General features: G+C 39.5%; 1 protein-coding gene across 3 annotated transcripts in view; it reads left to right on the forward strand.

Annotated features, from left to right (window-relative positions):
• Positions 1 to 11,305, forward strand: part of LOC105195264 (dipeptidase 1) — a 93,967-nt gene extending 82,662 nt beyond the window's left edge. For 2 of the 3 annotated variants that reach the window (XM_011160628.3, XM_039449284.1), the window contains exons 10-11: positions 1,390 to 1,525; positions 8,241 to 11,305. In XM_011160628.3, coding sequence (XP_011158930.1) covers positions 1,390 to 1,525; positions 8,241 to 8,357 — 253 coding nt within the window. In that variant the 3' untranslated portion in view covers positions 8,358 to 11,305. The remainder of the gene's footprint in view (positions 1 to 1,389; positions 1,526 to 8,240) is intronic. The other variant, XM_026130950.2, reaches the window with a different exon arrangement.
• The last annotated feature ends 4,814 nt before the right edge of the window (positions 11,306 to 16,119 follow it).

Here is a 16,119-nt window from a genome sequence, read left to right on the forward strand (position 1 = left end):
GAATCTGAATAAATGATATATTAATCGATAAGAAAGACGAGTGGTTTGGTTTAGGGTGATTATTTCCGGCGTCTTTTATGAAAGAGCTCGCCGGGCGGGCCCGATGCTCGGCTCTCTCCCTCTCTCTCTCTCTCTCTCTCTCTCTCTCTCTCTCTCTCTGTGATCTCTCTACAAAGAGACAGCAGTCGCTGAGAAATGCCGTAATAAAAGCTGCATCATTAATCTCGCACAGGCACATATTAATTAACTTTTTTAATTCGCGCCGCTTGCATGCATAATAGATAAGAGAGCTTTTTATAACGCGATCGCGCATCAAGGTCGTACCTATACACACTGAATAATTCAAGCGGACGAAAATATAATTCACCCAGCAGCAGCAGCGCGCGTCGCGAGCGCGGCGCGATAGATAGAAGGATCGCACGCGCCCGCAAAATTACTCGCGGTAATACGCGGGGATACGCGAAGTTTCCGGGAGTGGACCCATAAAAGTTCCACAAGCAGTTTTCTAATTTAAACTCCCCGATGCTTTCTGCTTCATTAAAGCTCTATCTTATCGAGCGGAAATATTCATGTAAATTGTGGCCTTGGTACGTTCACAAGCTGGCGCTCCGCGGGACGGGCATTATTTCCATATCGACTTTTATGGCACACACGGCGACGAAAATTTATCGCGGCACGGGAGCGCACTGTTTTAAAACAATATTTTCGGAGAGACGAAGAGGGAGACAAAATTATTTTCATCCCATATCTGTTTGCTCTATCGGACGCAAAATCACCTTGTTGACAAGTTGCCAGCTGCCAGATTTCACCACCGCGACAGAATTTTCTATGGATTTTTCATTAAGAAGAAGAATAAATTTTTCATTAAGCCAGGAGTGATTAATCAATCAGATTGAAAGAAATCTAATGCCATTTCCGAGCATTTCGTCAGAGAAATTTGTCTGCAAAATTTATAGGTTTAATGAAAATGTTGAAAGATACAGTATTTTCTTAACTTAATTTTCGCAGCGTGAACTACTTTAATGTAAGATATTTTAATTACACACTGAAAGACAAAATTACTAAATAATAAATATTTGTTTAAACAGTTGCAATAAAATAATTAAACAAATTAAATTAGTGATCCTTGTACTAAATAAATATTTATTTACATTTAGTAAATACTTCATTGCAACTATTCAAACAAATATTTATTATTTAATAATTTTTTCTCTCGATGCACATTTTGTTTTATAATTACACCTTCGAATGTCCTCCTTAGTTTTCCAAATTTTTACGCTTGAAAAGAGGACGATGGCTCGATCTCTATGACATTTCTATTCCAATCGATCACCTCGCGGTCTCATCTGCGAGTCTCAATAAAGTCTCATCATAAATTCTTTGCCTCAGGACACCATCCGGTCTGGAGGACGTCAGCAAGTACCCGGAGCTCTTCGCGGAATTGCTAGCGCATGGATGGTCGGAGAAAGACATCCAGAAGTTGGCTGGTCTAAATCTTATACGGGTGTTCAAGGCGGTGGAACAGGTAAATTATTCTTTAGTCGAGGATAGAAAAGAAGAAGAGGATCGTCTCGTTCTCACGTTCAACTCGCGTTGGCTTGATGAAAAGAGCGGACGCGTGTCGAAAGTGGAAAAGTCGCATCGATAAAAGGAGAGGAAAGAGAGAAAGAGAGAGAGAGAGAGAGAGAGAGAGAGAACGGAAGAGAGCGCTCGTTTCTGCCACGAAATAACCGATGGCCTGGTTCGGGTTAGCCGAGTCGACCAATATCGGATTTAATAAAGCACACAAATCATGCATCCGGCCTGCGCGCTGCATCGTCGAACGAGAGAGAGAAGCCGATCGGGCGGACCGTGATTTTTGTTCTCTTGGAGTACTGCCAGTCGTAGAACCAGCTGGCACCATCCACTAACCCATCGGTACCCTCCTCCCTTTCTCTCTTTCTCTCTTGTTCACGCTTATGACATATAGCCACCGACTACATACGACGTGTGTATTAAACTGCTCTGAAGTATCGCTCAGCATCGCTCAACACACACTGACGTTTCATAATATAAGTACACTCGGCGAAGACAAGCTCGGACGTTCGAGGGAGAGTCGTTGCACCTGGAACTCTCCTTCGCTCGTCAACGTTAATTAAAACTTGACGCTCGAAGCACGTTTGCGTATGAAGTTACGAGAATTGCGGAGGACAATTAACTTAAAAAGAAAAAGTAATGCGTAATAACTTTCTACTACCTAGCTTCCTATCGAAATAATGATGAGAGAGAAGATCGACGCGAACGCAACAACGAGGATTAAAATTATACATAGTGCCCGAAGAATTAAAAACAATCATACACACACACACACATACACATATATATCTTCTCCATTCGTTTGCTTGTCCGACTGTGATATTGCATCTCGATGTTTGATAATAGAGACGTATCGTTAAAAATTCGCCTTATTGTTTTTCAACGCTTAACTGAAATTGAATTAAGCTCCCTCTAATTTAATTCGGCTCCTACACTCTCTGGCCACTCGATTAATGTCTCGTATATTTCAATGTTAAACGCCTAGTTTCGCGGAGTGCAGTCGAATGCAGATCGTCCTACGAGAATTCCGGCGCGCCTGAAAATGTTTCAGACCGGATATTACCCGGTGGTACACGCCCCGACAGGAATGATGTGAGAAATTATGTGCGCCGGATGTTCCGGATGTTTGAGGACGCTCAGGATGGCCGTTGTTGAAATTACTGTGATAATTTAATTGCGGTGCGGTGTGGTCAACGGAACCCACGGGTTATTCGTCCGAAGCAGTAGTCGTTTATTATATTTAGAGAAGAATGTGTATTATATACATATACTTGTATATACATATATTTGAATTGCAACGTAATAAACGCGCCACTGTGAATTACGCGTAAAAGCGTAAATTTTGCATTTCGCGCAAAATTCGCGCGCGGCAATTCTCGAGCGTCGGTTTCCGTCGGAACAAAGACACGGCGGCCGCGCGCGCGATAGCCATGGAAATTAATAAAATTATTCACTGAATTCTTCGATGATTTATCGCCGCGTCGCGAAAAAATGCGCGTCGCGCCCCGCGGCTTTGAGGGTACGCGCGCGAGAAAGCTGCGGGACGATATAACTCGCGCGGCACAATGGAAGCCTAATGGACGCGTATTATACGTAAGCACGGCGCCTCTCCTCCTCCTCCCTCCCTTCATTCACCCACCGTCGTTTTAAATTATTCCTATCTAACTCGGCGGGTGCAATTTTCCAGATCCGACGCCGCGGAAAATATTATTTGATTATCGGAATATGAAAATGTGACTGTCTACACCGGGGGATAATTTGTAGCGCGAGTCACGTGGAATTTCCGCGCTTGTGAATCCAGTTTCTTCCGGTCGGGAGACGCGGGCAACTTGCCATTAATTCTCTGCAATTTCCCGGAGAAAACTCGTCGTATCTTCTTTACCTGAAACGCGCACGCACGCAAATACGTACACGTGCAGGCACCCACCCATGCATCCACTTGCGCTTCGCTTTTCTCATCGCAACGAGGTTGAGCAGAGGAGGGGGCGAAAGCAAATCCTTTTGAGCAATTCCAACCCGTCTCATCGCCGTTTTCCACCGCTCCGCCGTCGTTGGCGGTGGCCCGGGTTATACGGCAGGCGAGAAACGTCGTAATTGCTGAAATAATGGTCCTGCCTACGGTACGGAGCGGCGAACAAAACGACGGCGATTACGTTACCTTGAAATTCAATTCCGCTATTGTTCCTCGCACGAGAGGGAGGGAATCCGAAGTAACTTTGATGCTGTTTCGCGTAAGACCGCGTCTCCCCCGACAAACGTTCGCCGCAAGGAGTCGTCCGGAAACAGTCGTGCAAATTCCTCGGGCGTAATGCAATCAGTGTCATGCACACTTGTATTATGTAGATCGTCGTGCCACTTCGAAACGCGTCCATTTATTCACTCGCGCTTCCCTTTGTTCTTTAAGATTTGTAAAAACACTGATCCACATGTTTTTCTCTTTAAAAGAGAATATTTCAAAAATGTTGCGAAAGAGGTTTACATCATGTGTACGTTGTTTTCCTTCTCTTTATAAACATGTACATTTGTGTACAGCAGAAACCTTTACCTCTGGCTAGTGCTCATAAAAGTAGAAATAAAGACTGAATAATAGAAACAACAGAATACAAAATAATATATTTTTATTACATTGATACTATATATATTTAGAATAATATTCTTTTTTTACATAATGAATTCAATTTAGAACTAGTGATATAATTTTTTGGGAATTGCGGAAATTTTCGAGCTATAGAAAGCGGAATTGAATTTTGGTATTTCCTTTCTTAAGGTTTTTCCCTTCTATCACACCAAATCCCTTTCATTAGCCAAACCATGATGATCAGTCATCAACATACCACGCGCAATAATGCAATTAGCCTCGCGCATACCGGGCCATTATTGGCTTGCTGCGTATCGATGTACGCCACTGCAAAACTCTGCTAAAAACGTTTCAAATTCCATCCTCATTTTGTCCGTATTTTATCTAGACAAAACAATTTTCCATGTCCCGTAAATACCGAGGTATGGAAAATATGTATCGACAAGTATAATGCATCATCATCCGCCAAAGTATCTATTTTCAAGGAATACGAAACTGCAGTTCGATCAATATAATATAACTGTATACGTACGTATATTATGCGATATTATAATGTAATATATTGTAATTTAATATCTAATTTACGAAAAGTATAATTATTCATGTACGTATATTCAAGTGACGTATGAGTCTCGAGAAATCTTCAGTCATGATTCAGAGATAATTCATGGCATTCTATTTTTAGAAAAGAAAATAGAGGACTTTCTGTGCAATTCAATTCCAACAAAAATATATGAATTATAATGCGTCAACGAAAAGTTGACACATTATAAAGCACTTTAGATCTATCCATTAATATCTTAATCTCACATATTCAAAATGACGTATTTGTTCGTGAAAATATTTTCTGAAGGTACATAAATCATGATATTATACAGGATAACCCAGTAATCGTGGTACGATCGAGAAGGCGATGATGTCCCTTGAATATAACGAATTTTCGTTGTACATTTTTCCTAGGAAAAATCATTTCCTTTCCGCGGTTTTACCATAATTGCTGGCCCGTATATACGTATCGTATATTTAATTTTTCATGCCGGTATTAAACTCAAATATCAAAGTTAAAAAATAATTTCCATTCCGTCAGATTTAATTTTTAGGATGAAACTTTACAACTTTCAATTTTATATAATTTTTTATTTTATATAATTCCTAATTTTGACAGAAATATGAACAGTAACAAGACAACCTTTGCATTTATGGGAAAAACTCTTCGACGTTTATTAACTTTTAATCTCTCAGTCACGAGTTGTTTCGAGCGCGCTTGATGTTTTGAAAAAAAAAGAAAAAAGAAAAAAGAAAAGAGATATCAGTTTTAAAGAGGATTATATAGAGAGAGACTGCCGAAGAAAAGGCTATTACACTTGCGAGACGTCCGTATTGCTGGCGTTTATACCGCAAGTACCGTAACGTTACGCGCCCGAGGCATGAAAGCGACAATAAAGGCGGATTTGATTAGACTGTCGGCGTTCTCCTATATCGTCCTCTCATTTCCTTTTCTACGTTGTCTCGTAGCCGGAGATGCGTGCCTCCATCGCTCTCTGTATTCATTTAATTGGAAATTCAGAGGAGCGGCACAATAAAGCTTTACGTACATAGGGTTTATGTTATAGAGTGTTGAGCAAAAATCTGTTGAGCAAAAATGACGTGTATAAACGTCCAACACACTATGTGAGATGTTTATTTTTTTCTAAATTATTTCTTTTCTTTAATTCTATGTTATATGAAAATACACGAGAGAGAGAGAGAGAGAGAGAGAGAGAGAAATACAATTATCTAATCATAATTACTTTTTGTCTTAAATAATATAAAAAAATTATCTTTGTTTCTTACACTAAAAAAAAGAATGCCTTAAAACAAAAAGAAATGATTTGCTCGGTGAGTCCTAACGACTTATTTACTAGTTGAATAAAAATTTTTTAAATTAAAGTATCTATATACATAAAATAAAGAAATATTTCTTAATCGAGTATCTTTTTCTGGCAGTTCTGGAAAATATTTACTGTTGAATTATTTTTATATTCAAGATAATCAGATTTTTCAATGTAAGAAAACAATTCAATTAAGTTTAATAATATTACTTAATTTGCAAAATTATTATTTAAGTGTGGAAAAAAAGGTAAAAATACATTAAAGTAATATAAACGTCTATATTTATTTAAAAACTAGTATTTATTTAAAAATAAATACTTTCACTTAAACAGAACAAACAAATGCTTGCATCAAAATATATGGTTTTAAGAAAATGTATTCTTTCTTAAAAAAATTTTTTTGTCTCAGTGTAAGTACCATATTTTTTATTTTTGATCAAAAAGAAAAAGAATAAGCTGGTTCTCTTTTATGTAAAAAAAATTATTTTAGGGAAATTTCTCTCACTTTTTTGGCAATAGTATTGTATGCTCTTTCCTTTCACGCAATATTGGCTTCTCGTAGCGCAGGTAACCGATGACCGAAAAATTGTAGTTGCGTTTACGCGGCGTAAATATTTGTGATAGAGTGCCGTCTTCCTGTGACGCTCGTTTAATTGAAAAACTGCGGGGTGAATTTCGGGCTAGAGTGAAATTTATACGTCCACGCGCTGGCCTCTAATATATATTCCGTCAGGATCGACCCCCGAACGGAGAACGTCGTTTTCTTACTTTATGAAGGCGAAATAAATTTTACAAAGCGTGGTAAAAAAACGTGGCCGGCATTTCCAAGTCAATAAAAGCTTTTTACATCCCGATGCGCTGTATCGATAAATTATTTCCGTACGAATCGGACCCTCTTCCTCTTTCCACGCTATAAAAAAAAAGATTACTTCTAGAAGCGCGCGTCGCAGGAAAAACGCAGGAAAGATCTCAAATCTAATGACGTTTTTTTTTATATATATCTCTGCTCTATATGAAACATTCATTTCTGCTATTTCTCTTCGGGCATTGAAGATGCAGCACCCTCACTCTTTGTATCTGTTTAATTAATGAAGGTACATCTACATCTACTTAAACTTATTATTTTCCATCGGAGCGTAACGTAATTCTCTGTAATCATTAGTCGAAAAGGGAATAAGAGCGAATATCACGGCAAATAACAAAAAATCGTTCAAAGCAAAAGCAAAAGTTTCCTTTCTCAATCCCGTTATACGCCGACCTCATTTTGTTGTTTCGACGCATATTAATTACTCTCGATACAACAGACTACAAATGCGTTAATCTCCTCTCGGAATAGTGCAACTTTCGATCCGTGCCGCGTACATCGCGGCGATTTTTCGTCATCACGCGGCATGTAAAGGGCGGCATGTCGCGAGCATCGCTGACGCGTTCGTCAGCTCGTCGAAAGCTTCGTTTTCGGGATAAAGCCCGTGGGAAGGTTAATGGGGTTCACCGAAAATTGATGGGCGACGTGCATGCCCCGTGTGAAATACGCGCGCTGCGTCGATCTTTTTTCTCTACGCGCGCGCGCGCGCGCGCTCTTTCTCGTCTTTGCCTTTCACGGACGCTCGTCCCGAGAGGCGCGCGCTCCGGTTCGACCTTTTTATTTCACCTCCTCCACAACGGCAATCGCCAAGCGCGATTTTTCTTGAGAACACTCGCGAAGCGCGCGGTCTTCCATCTTCGCCGCCTCGCGAGTTTCAACGGAAGCCCGACGCGGCGCGGCGCGGCGTCAAAATTCATCGGCTTTTTTCACGAGCCACCGGAATGCATCCAAGAAAAATGGGGTGGCCCGGCTTTCAAGCGGGCGACGAGTACGCTTTGTACACACGGTATCGATCCGCTCGCTGATACGAGCAATTTAATCTTCTTACGTGCGTCTAACCGTTTCGAAAGCCTTTGTATTTTCGAATAGGCGAACTAGGGAGTATCGTCGTGGATCACTCGTCCACTTGCGATTCATGGACGCGCATAGGTACGCGGATTACAATGAGTGATCGACGGCCGTAGGCTATGATTGGTAGTATTGTTCCACGAGAACGCCAGACGCTTCAACGCAGGCCGGCGACTCCGGTATCGCGTATCAAAGGGCTAAATACGTATAAATCACCGTAAACCACGCTTTACAGTCAATAAATCACATTTACTACATCGTAGCATTCTCTATGTGTGTGCAGATTCGCGACAACCTGGCCGCGGAAGGTATGGAGCCGCTGGAGGAGGAGATTCCACAGGAGGACATAATCGGTCGCGATTACTGCCGTTACAACATAAAGCGCCTAATGGCGCCTTAAGCTGTCGGAATGCTCACGGCGAACGCCGCGAAATATAACTCACAAACTGTCGAGTGATCGAAACAGAGAGATAAGTACAGAGAGAGAAAGAAAGGGGGAAAGAGAGAGAGATAGGGAAATAGAAGGGTAGAGAGAAGCAAGAGCGGAAGGAAAAAGTTCACTGCCCCAGCGAGAATAAAACTCATCCTTTACAACTTTACCCCTAAACTCGCGACCCCTCCCAGAGACGACAGTATCCGCTGCACATACAGATATGTACATGTTCTTTTTCCCTCTCCCTTTCTCTTTCTCTCAGTCTTTTTCTCTTTATCTCTCTCTGTCTTTTTCGATCCTTCTCGACGTTACCCACGATTTTCATCTTTGTACGTAAGTAGATAGATAAACTCGATTTCCGCCAGGGATCCCGGAACCATAAGATGCGAGTGTTCGCGAAGGATATCGAGACGTTCAGTAGAACATCAGTACCGCGGTACTAGGGGCACGATGGGAATAAAAATTGCAGTTCGATTGACCAGATGCGTCGCTAAGTTATTCCTAGAGATAATATTAAGATCCAAATGTTGCGAGTCTTTTTTACTTTATTTCTGTCTTTCAGTCTGTATTACTCGATCCGTTTCACGCGTGTAAAATTTTCTGCATTATATGTATATAATTATCGAGTACTTGTTGTATGATATGTAATATGTATGTGTAATTTATGTTACACGTCATACATAATCTTCCCTTATTACATATTAGTAACATCGGTGCAGCATTTTACACGGTAATTCCCGTTAATAAATAATTTAACAGTGCCAGCTCGCTCAAAAAAAAATTGCAATGAAATCAATTATAATAATTATACTTAATTGTTTCTAGATTAAATTACTGGAGATTTATACAGAGATTAGGATTTAATTTGAAAAATTCCAATCGACCCGCTTCACATTCGAAAAGATTTTAATATTTATTAACCGTGTCTAGTCTAATCAATGATGAGTAATAATAATGGTACACGGTGTATTAATGAAGCGACGGTCCATTAATTTGAAACTACCACGAGTAGTGTGCTATTGTAGTGCTATTGATTACTGGAACGAGCTATTGGCGGGCATTGTACAATTTAATTACTTACCCCTAGAAGCAAAATCAAATGTATACCGTGTGATGAAATACATGCAAAATTACGCTTAGTGCGCTCGATAACACCAACACGATCAAGCTTTATACAGTAATTCAAATTAGTGTTCTTGCATTGTGAAGCATTCGCTCATTTAAATTATTTGACTTATTACCGTCTGTTTGCTTCAAACAGCGACGCTCCGCACAGTCGGAATTGTACTTTGGATAAAGTTCAATGAAAAAGGAAGTACGTAGAGTTTTGTAACGTGAAATTGAAAACTATAACATGCAATTACAGTGTTGCGGTACTGATACGTACACTCGTCATGCGATAGTCAAACGAGAAAGCGTGCCTCGCGTGCTTCGTTGGCGAAAGAGCCAATTGGCCGTTAGTCGAGCCGTTAATGCGGCTGAGAAGTGGCTGAAAGGCGAAGGGCGAAATCTGAAATTAGCACGACAACGAGGCGGAAACATGCACCTTATCACTGCGATACGAAGACCAACGCGTTTGTATAAACGTTTACCACAATTTAGCCACGGGCATAATCGATGTTAAAAAAAAAAAAAAAATTTGTACTCAGCGATTTCCTCGTCGAAGCCGGAACCAAAAACTGTCCTAGTCAATAATTATGCTATGTATACATCACGACCGATTACTTACGACGAAACTGTCGAATTATTCGAGTACGAGTGAACGATCGTTCAGAATGTAAAACCGAGTGAGAGAGAGAGAGAGAGAGAGAGAGAGAGAGAGAGAGAGACGCGTGCATGTGTGAATGACAACTTGTACATACGGTACCTGAAGTCGAAAAACATATTATTCCTCCAGAACGTCAAGCCGGCCATGTTGGATCGGAGAACCAGGTCATCGAGTGTCCTCGATCCTTTTTAATCTAGACGCAGAGCGCACACGAAGTAGCGTCGACGGGTAGCTAAAAATTTACGTGTCTCGATTGCAACACTCGCGGTATTTCTTTTCTTTCTCTCCATTTTATGTTTTTCATTTCAAATCTGACCTCTCTTTCAACCTCGCCGGCCACGATTCCAGATGGTAGGCTTGACCAATCGTGATCATCGGGAAGCTACGAATGAGGCTAATCGCGCTAAGCAACTCTCTAGCGACGTCGACCAAGTCGGCAGGTACGTTGCTCGATAAAATGTAAGCCTTTCCTACGATTTTGCACGATCAAAGCTGACGTATTCGTACGTTGTCGCAAATTGAACAATGAATTTTTTAATTCTATACCGTAATTATATCGCACTGTCGAAATACGATTCCGACTAGTCGCAAGATATTTTTATCTCGTGCGACTCCGCTCTCGCATAAACTGTTTTGCACCAAAATTTCATCATAACGGAGAGCTCGGTGATTACATCGGAGCCTCGAATGAACGCATCGATTTCCCCTGTGCCACGACGATACGGTCGTTAATTCTCCATTGCGTGGCAAATTCTATTTCAACACAAATTGTTAAAAAAAAAAAAAAATAGAAAAAATGCGCCGGAAACGTATTTGCAAGTTATTTTTATTCGAAATAAAGAACAGAGATTTAATTATGTTTTTACCGGGCAATTACGCTTTACAGAGAATGTGCGTGTAAAAGTGTGAAATTTCGGATTACATTTATTTCTATTGTTACGTAAAGGCAACGCGATACGATCGAGAGTTAATTGAACCAATTCCTTGCGCGGAATTTCGTTCGGCCGATTTAACGATCATTTATGTGCGAATAGAACGGGATCGGCAAAACGCGAGTCTCGTAAACTAATATCCTATAAGATTTCGAAAGTTACTGGTATCTAAAAATAAATCTACGGCAAATCGGACGCCGTCGTTGCAAAAGCGACCGAGTTCTCATTCATTTGCTTCTCCCCCACATTTTGGTAAGTAACATTAATAATTTGCAATCTGAATTACTTAATAACGATCTGCGATGGGGTATGATATTTTGATAGAATTACAAATTCCAATCAATTGATTGAAGAGTGTATGGATGCCAAAATAAATCAGATTGAAATATCGATGAGATTAATCATGCAAATGTCAAATTTAATGTCGGTCAATTAAAATTCAATATTCAGCAAAAGAAAAAACGTGCATGCTTAAATCGCACAAGTTTCAAAGATAAACTCAATAATATTAATATTATCGTTAATATTAGACATTTGACATTTTACAATTTATTTTATTATTCTATAATTCTAATCTCAAACAAACGTCATTTTCTTGGACCATAATTTTAATGGAAAGGAAGGGAGGAGGAAATTAATTTACTTCTGTAAAAAATTAAAAAAATTGATGACCACTGATCATCGGCTGAATTCAGGGTGAATGCACGGTCATCGAGCGAAAACGACAAGAAAGCCGGAAAAAGAAAGAGAGCGGAAGCGTCGTATGTATCCGCAGATGAGCGGACGGCTTTTCAAGGATAATTAATTTCTCGGTCATTCCCGGAACCCTAACGAGCTCGTTAAAAAGTTTCGACACGTTTAGACCCGGATTCGGCCATGGAAAAACCATTTAAGCTTCTTTCCACCGTCGGACTGCGGTGCTGAATAGACGACCGGTTTCTTCGCGCACCCCACGGCCACGTCTCGGAAGCAACTACTTTTTCCCCCCCGTTTTCCAATGTCTACCTCACGCCGTTACGACCCACCCTCTTGCACCTATCTCAGCCCCTCGTCTCGTCACCCGCTTCTTCGTCGTTCACCTCGCAGCCGTTACCATCGCCTCGGCAGCAGCTTTCAGCTTTTTCTTACCGTCGTTTGGCTGACATTCCGCCGCAGAAGCAGGGAGAGGATAAGAACAGGGGACGAGAACAGAGGGAAAGATAAAAAGGAGAAGAGGACTGGCCGCGAATAAAGGAGCGTTGCGGAAGATGGTGGAAACGAGGAGGCCACCGCCGAGCGGGTCTCCGAAGGTGCGGGTGCCACAACCTTCGTGGGAGAGCCCACTCTTTGTTTCGCCTCCCGGCGAGATATCGGCTAAGTTTACTGTGGAAACTCGACCTATAAATTTCATCCCTTAATACGGGGCCGGGAACGTATAATATGAAACCGTCGAGTTATACCTCGCGGCCGTTTTAAGAAACGCCTGACGGCGTTACTCACTCGCGACCCGGCGCGCTCGCGTTTCCCGGACGGAATTTGTTGGATTTGCAAAAAGTTCGCGAACGATATTCCTGAGTGCTCCGCAAAGTGAGCGCGAGGCGCGGAGTAAAAAGAGGTCTTGAAGTTAAGAAAATTCTCTAGCCGCATCCCCTGTGTACAGAGGCAAGCGAGACAGAGGGGGAGAAAGAGGAAAAGAAAACACGCGATGCATTAGTTTATCTACACTTAACAAAAATAAGTTCGAGGTTGCACACTGACATTAAAGTTTTATTACGTACACAGTATACGTATAACAAATATGTTCAATTAATATTTCATTTTTAACGGAATAAACGATAGTTGTGTTAAAAAATCATTATTCGAAAATATAAATAATTATGCATTTTATATTTTGAATAATATAAAGTGAAGTTCTGTTATTCAGATAATGCATAAATAATTTTATATAAAGTGATAAATAATTATGTTTAAATATAAATTATTTAAATACAAACGAAATGATATATCGGAATAAATGTTCAAATAAAGTACAAAATTATTGGAATTACTGTATGTAATCCTACTTTACGTGTAAAAATATCTCGTAAAACATCTGAAGATATGCAAGACATTTTTCAAGACATAAAGAAAATTGTGGAAAAATTACAGATTGTTTTATATTGCATTTAAAAGTAGCAGAAAAAAAATTGATGACAAAATTTTCTATCTGGATAAAAAACTCAATAAGAAGTAGACCTGTGCTGTAATGAAATTCTATTCATGAAATAATAAAAAATCTAAATTTCTTTACTTAAGTATTTTAAATTTTCAAAGTAATTTATTAAGTAGTAAAGTTTCAGTGCGATGCAGAGATTAATTCTGTAAAACAAACAAAACTTATTTATTTACAAAGTAACTAAACAATCACAATAGAACTTTGTATAAATCATCTTGAATACTTCAAGTACTTACAAAAAAAAAAAAAAAAATTAAAACTTTTCTTAACATTAAAAAATCATTCAATTTTTAATAACAAATGAAGTAAATAAATTATAAAAATAAAATCTTATTTATATAGCTTTTATGCGTATAGTCTACTTGAAGTGTTAATATTAAACATTTTAAAATTTATTTACTTTATTTGCTTTGCAGGGACTGTATGTTCGACACATTCTTAAAAATTTTCAAGCAAATTGCACTTTTCGCATTTATTTTATCTCGTGAAGATGCGAATTCGTTGACGACATCATTATGAAAATACGCTTCGTTATACACCAGTTTCACTGGTTAACCAATGCGCACAATTTGGAACAGTTAAGCGCGCCGAAAGCGCCTAAGGTGAACTAAGATCAACCAGTCTCTCTCCTTAGGTGGATCAAGTATATCTCTCCAAAATTTCGGACTTGGAGCGATACAAATATGAAGTCCTGAATCTCTGCAGTGCCTCGAGGTGGCATCGTGAGATACCGGCGAAACTGTTCGCTCCGCGAGGCGCGGCGGTAGAATTAATGCCGCATTTGTACGGAATTTAGCTAACACTGGCTCGGAATTCGGCTTATACGATCAAGGAATCGTGTCTCGTTGCGGTGGAGGAAGGTTTACGATCCGGTCAATCGTAAACCTTGATTGCCCGGCTCTGTCGAGAACATCCTTCGTCTCGCAATGTACATAACCGTCGTTATCGCGCAGCAATAAGATATACAGACTCCAACTTGTCCGAAGATGACCCCGAACGTCGTGAATATTACACCGCAGCGCGAGTAAGTACCTTCGAGACTTTATCACGTTCGTACCTGTCGTAATGTTCGTAAAGTAGTCATCCTATGAAAGGAAATACGCATTTCTCTGAAGAATTAAGAATAAAAGATAGATCGGTGCGAAGTTCAACTCAGCTCGTGGTAGTCCGGGAGTCCTTTCACCGATACGTAATACATCTAAATTAAATCATACAGAAAGAAGAAATGCCAGCATTTCAGGAATTATGAAAGGAATTTTATGAAAAGCCTCAGATATAATTTACTTTTTCAACGTGACAAATTTCCGATATCAAATAAACGTATAATCACATTAAATAAGAATTTCATATTAAATTTCCGTATATGCAAAGTCGACTCGAAATTCGAGAGGAAATAAATTCACGGGGTTCGACGAGTTTTTATAAAATGTATCGTATATAGCCTGTTTAATTATTCAACGCGGTCTTTGCTATTCAAAATATGAGACATCACATCTGATCGCCCATATTCGCGACATATACTACTTTATTTCCTCGAGAACTCGGAAAGTAAAGTCCACCCTCGTGCATAAGGAAGAAACGGAAACCTCTCCGTCAGCCCACATAATTTCATACATAATTGATGCCGTTCCGTATTCCATTAATAATCATGCGCGTATTTCCGTTGTAGACATTTATTACATGTATATACGATGTTTATTTATGTCCTTTGAGCAGCACGGAACGTACTATGGAAAACGTTTGTAAGAGTAACCACACGCAAAACAATCCCGTTTATTTACCGCCAAAAAGAAAAAAAAAACGTTTATCTTCGGCAACATTTGGAAAAAAATAAATTCAGTCCAAAGATATATCTTCCGTGACACGATTGACACTTTGATATATATGTATGTGAGAAGCGTCAATTTTTCACGGAGTATACGAAGATAGATGCATGCGGAACACATTTCGATCCCTTCGACATCGAGAGATGGCCTATCTAAAATTTTCAGAACAAGTTTTCTTACAATGAAGTACGTATTTCATGCAATATACTTTTGAACGTTACTCGTATATATATGAAAATATTACTCAAATGCAAGCTTCAACAATCATTTCAATATTTATCAGGCGAGTTGTTAAAAAAAACGAATCACCCTCTCTAAATTTCCTAAAATTTTTTTTCATGAAAATAACTTTCATTTTTCAGTATACAAATTTTTTCCGTATCTCGCGAGCGTGCGAATGACTCGAATTATGCACCCCACGCTGTTTGTAATATCTCCACGAAAGAATGGAACGTTATGAAAATATAGATTGAATGTCGTGATCTGCTTACGCGTAATATTGTTTAGAATAACCGTAGCGACGCGATAATATCCGCGCGTATCACCCCTCCGAAGGTACATTTCTCGAAGCAAATAAAAAAAAAGAGAAGAGAGGGTAGGAGAGATGCGGAGATAGAGTTTCTTCTCGTTTCTCAGCTCACGTTCTCGGGCTTTGCGCGTCGCTCACCTCGGAAAATAGCTTCCGTTTACTTATTCTTCCCTTTTCCGCTTTATCGACTACACGTCCACGGCGATCTCCTTAATAAGACAAACCTATCGATAGATTGATGAATTGACAGCATCACCGTTTCTTAGATTCAAGAATTTATCGCTAATGTAGGGTCATCAGTCCTCTCGCCTTCTCAGTGAAAATATAAAAAAATTTATTATTTAAATAACATTTATTTAGCGCTCCTTAATTAATTAAAATTGTGTTAGAGTATAAACTACTTTATTGGGAATTACAAACGGATTTTTGAAAAAAAAAGTTTAAATATTAGGTTTAAATATTAAATTGCAAATCTAACAA

The sequence above is a fragment of the Solenopsis invicta genome, chromosome 5 (genome assembly GCF_016802725.1).
Source record: "Solenopsis invicta isolate M01_SB chromosome 5, UNIL_Sinv_3.0, whole genome shotgun sequence".
In the NCBI taxonomy this organism is placed as follows: Eukaryota; Metazoa; Arthropoda; class Insecta; order Hymenoptera; family Formicidae; genus Solenopsis; species Solenopsis invicta.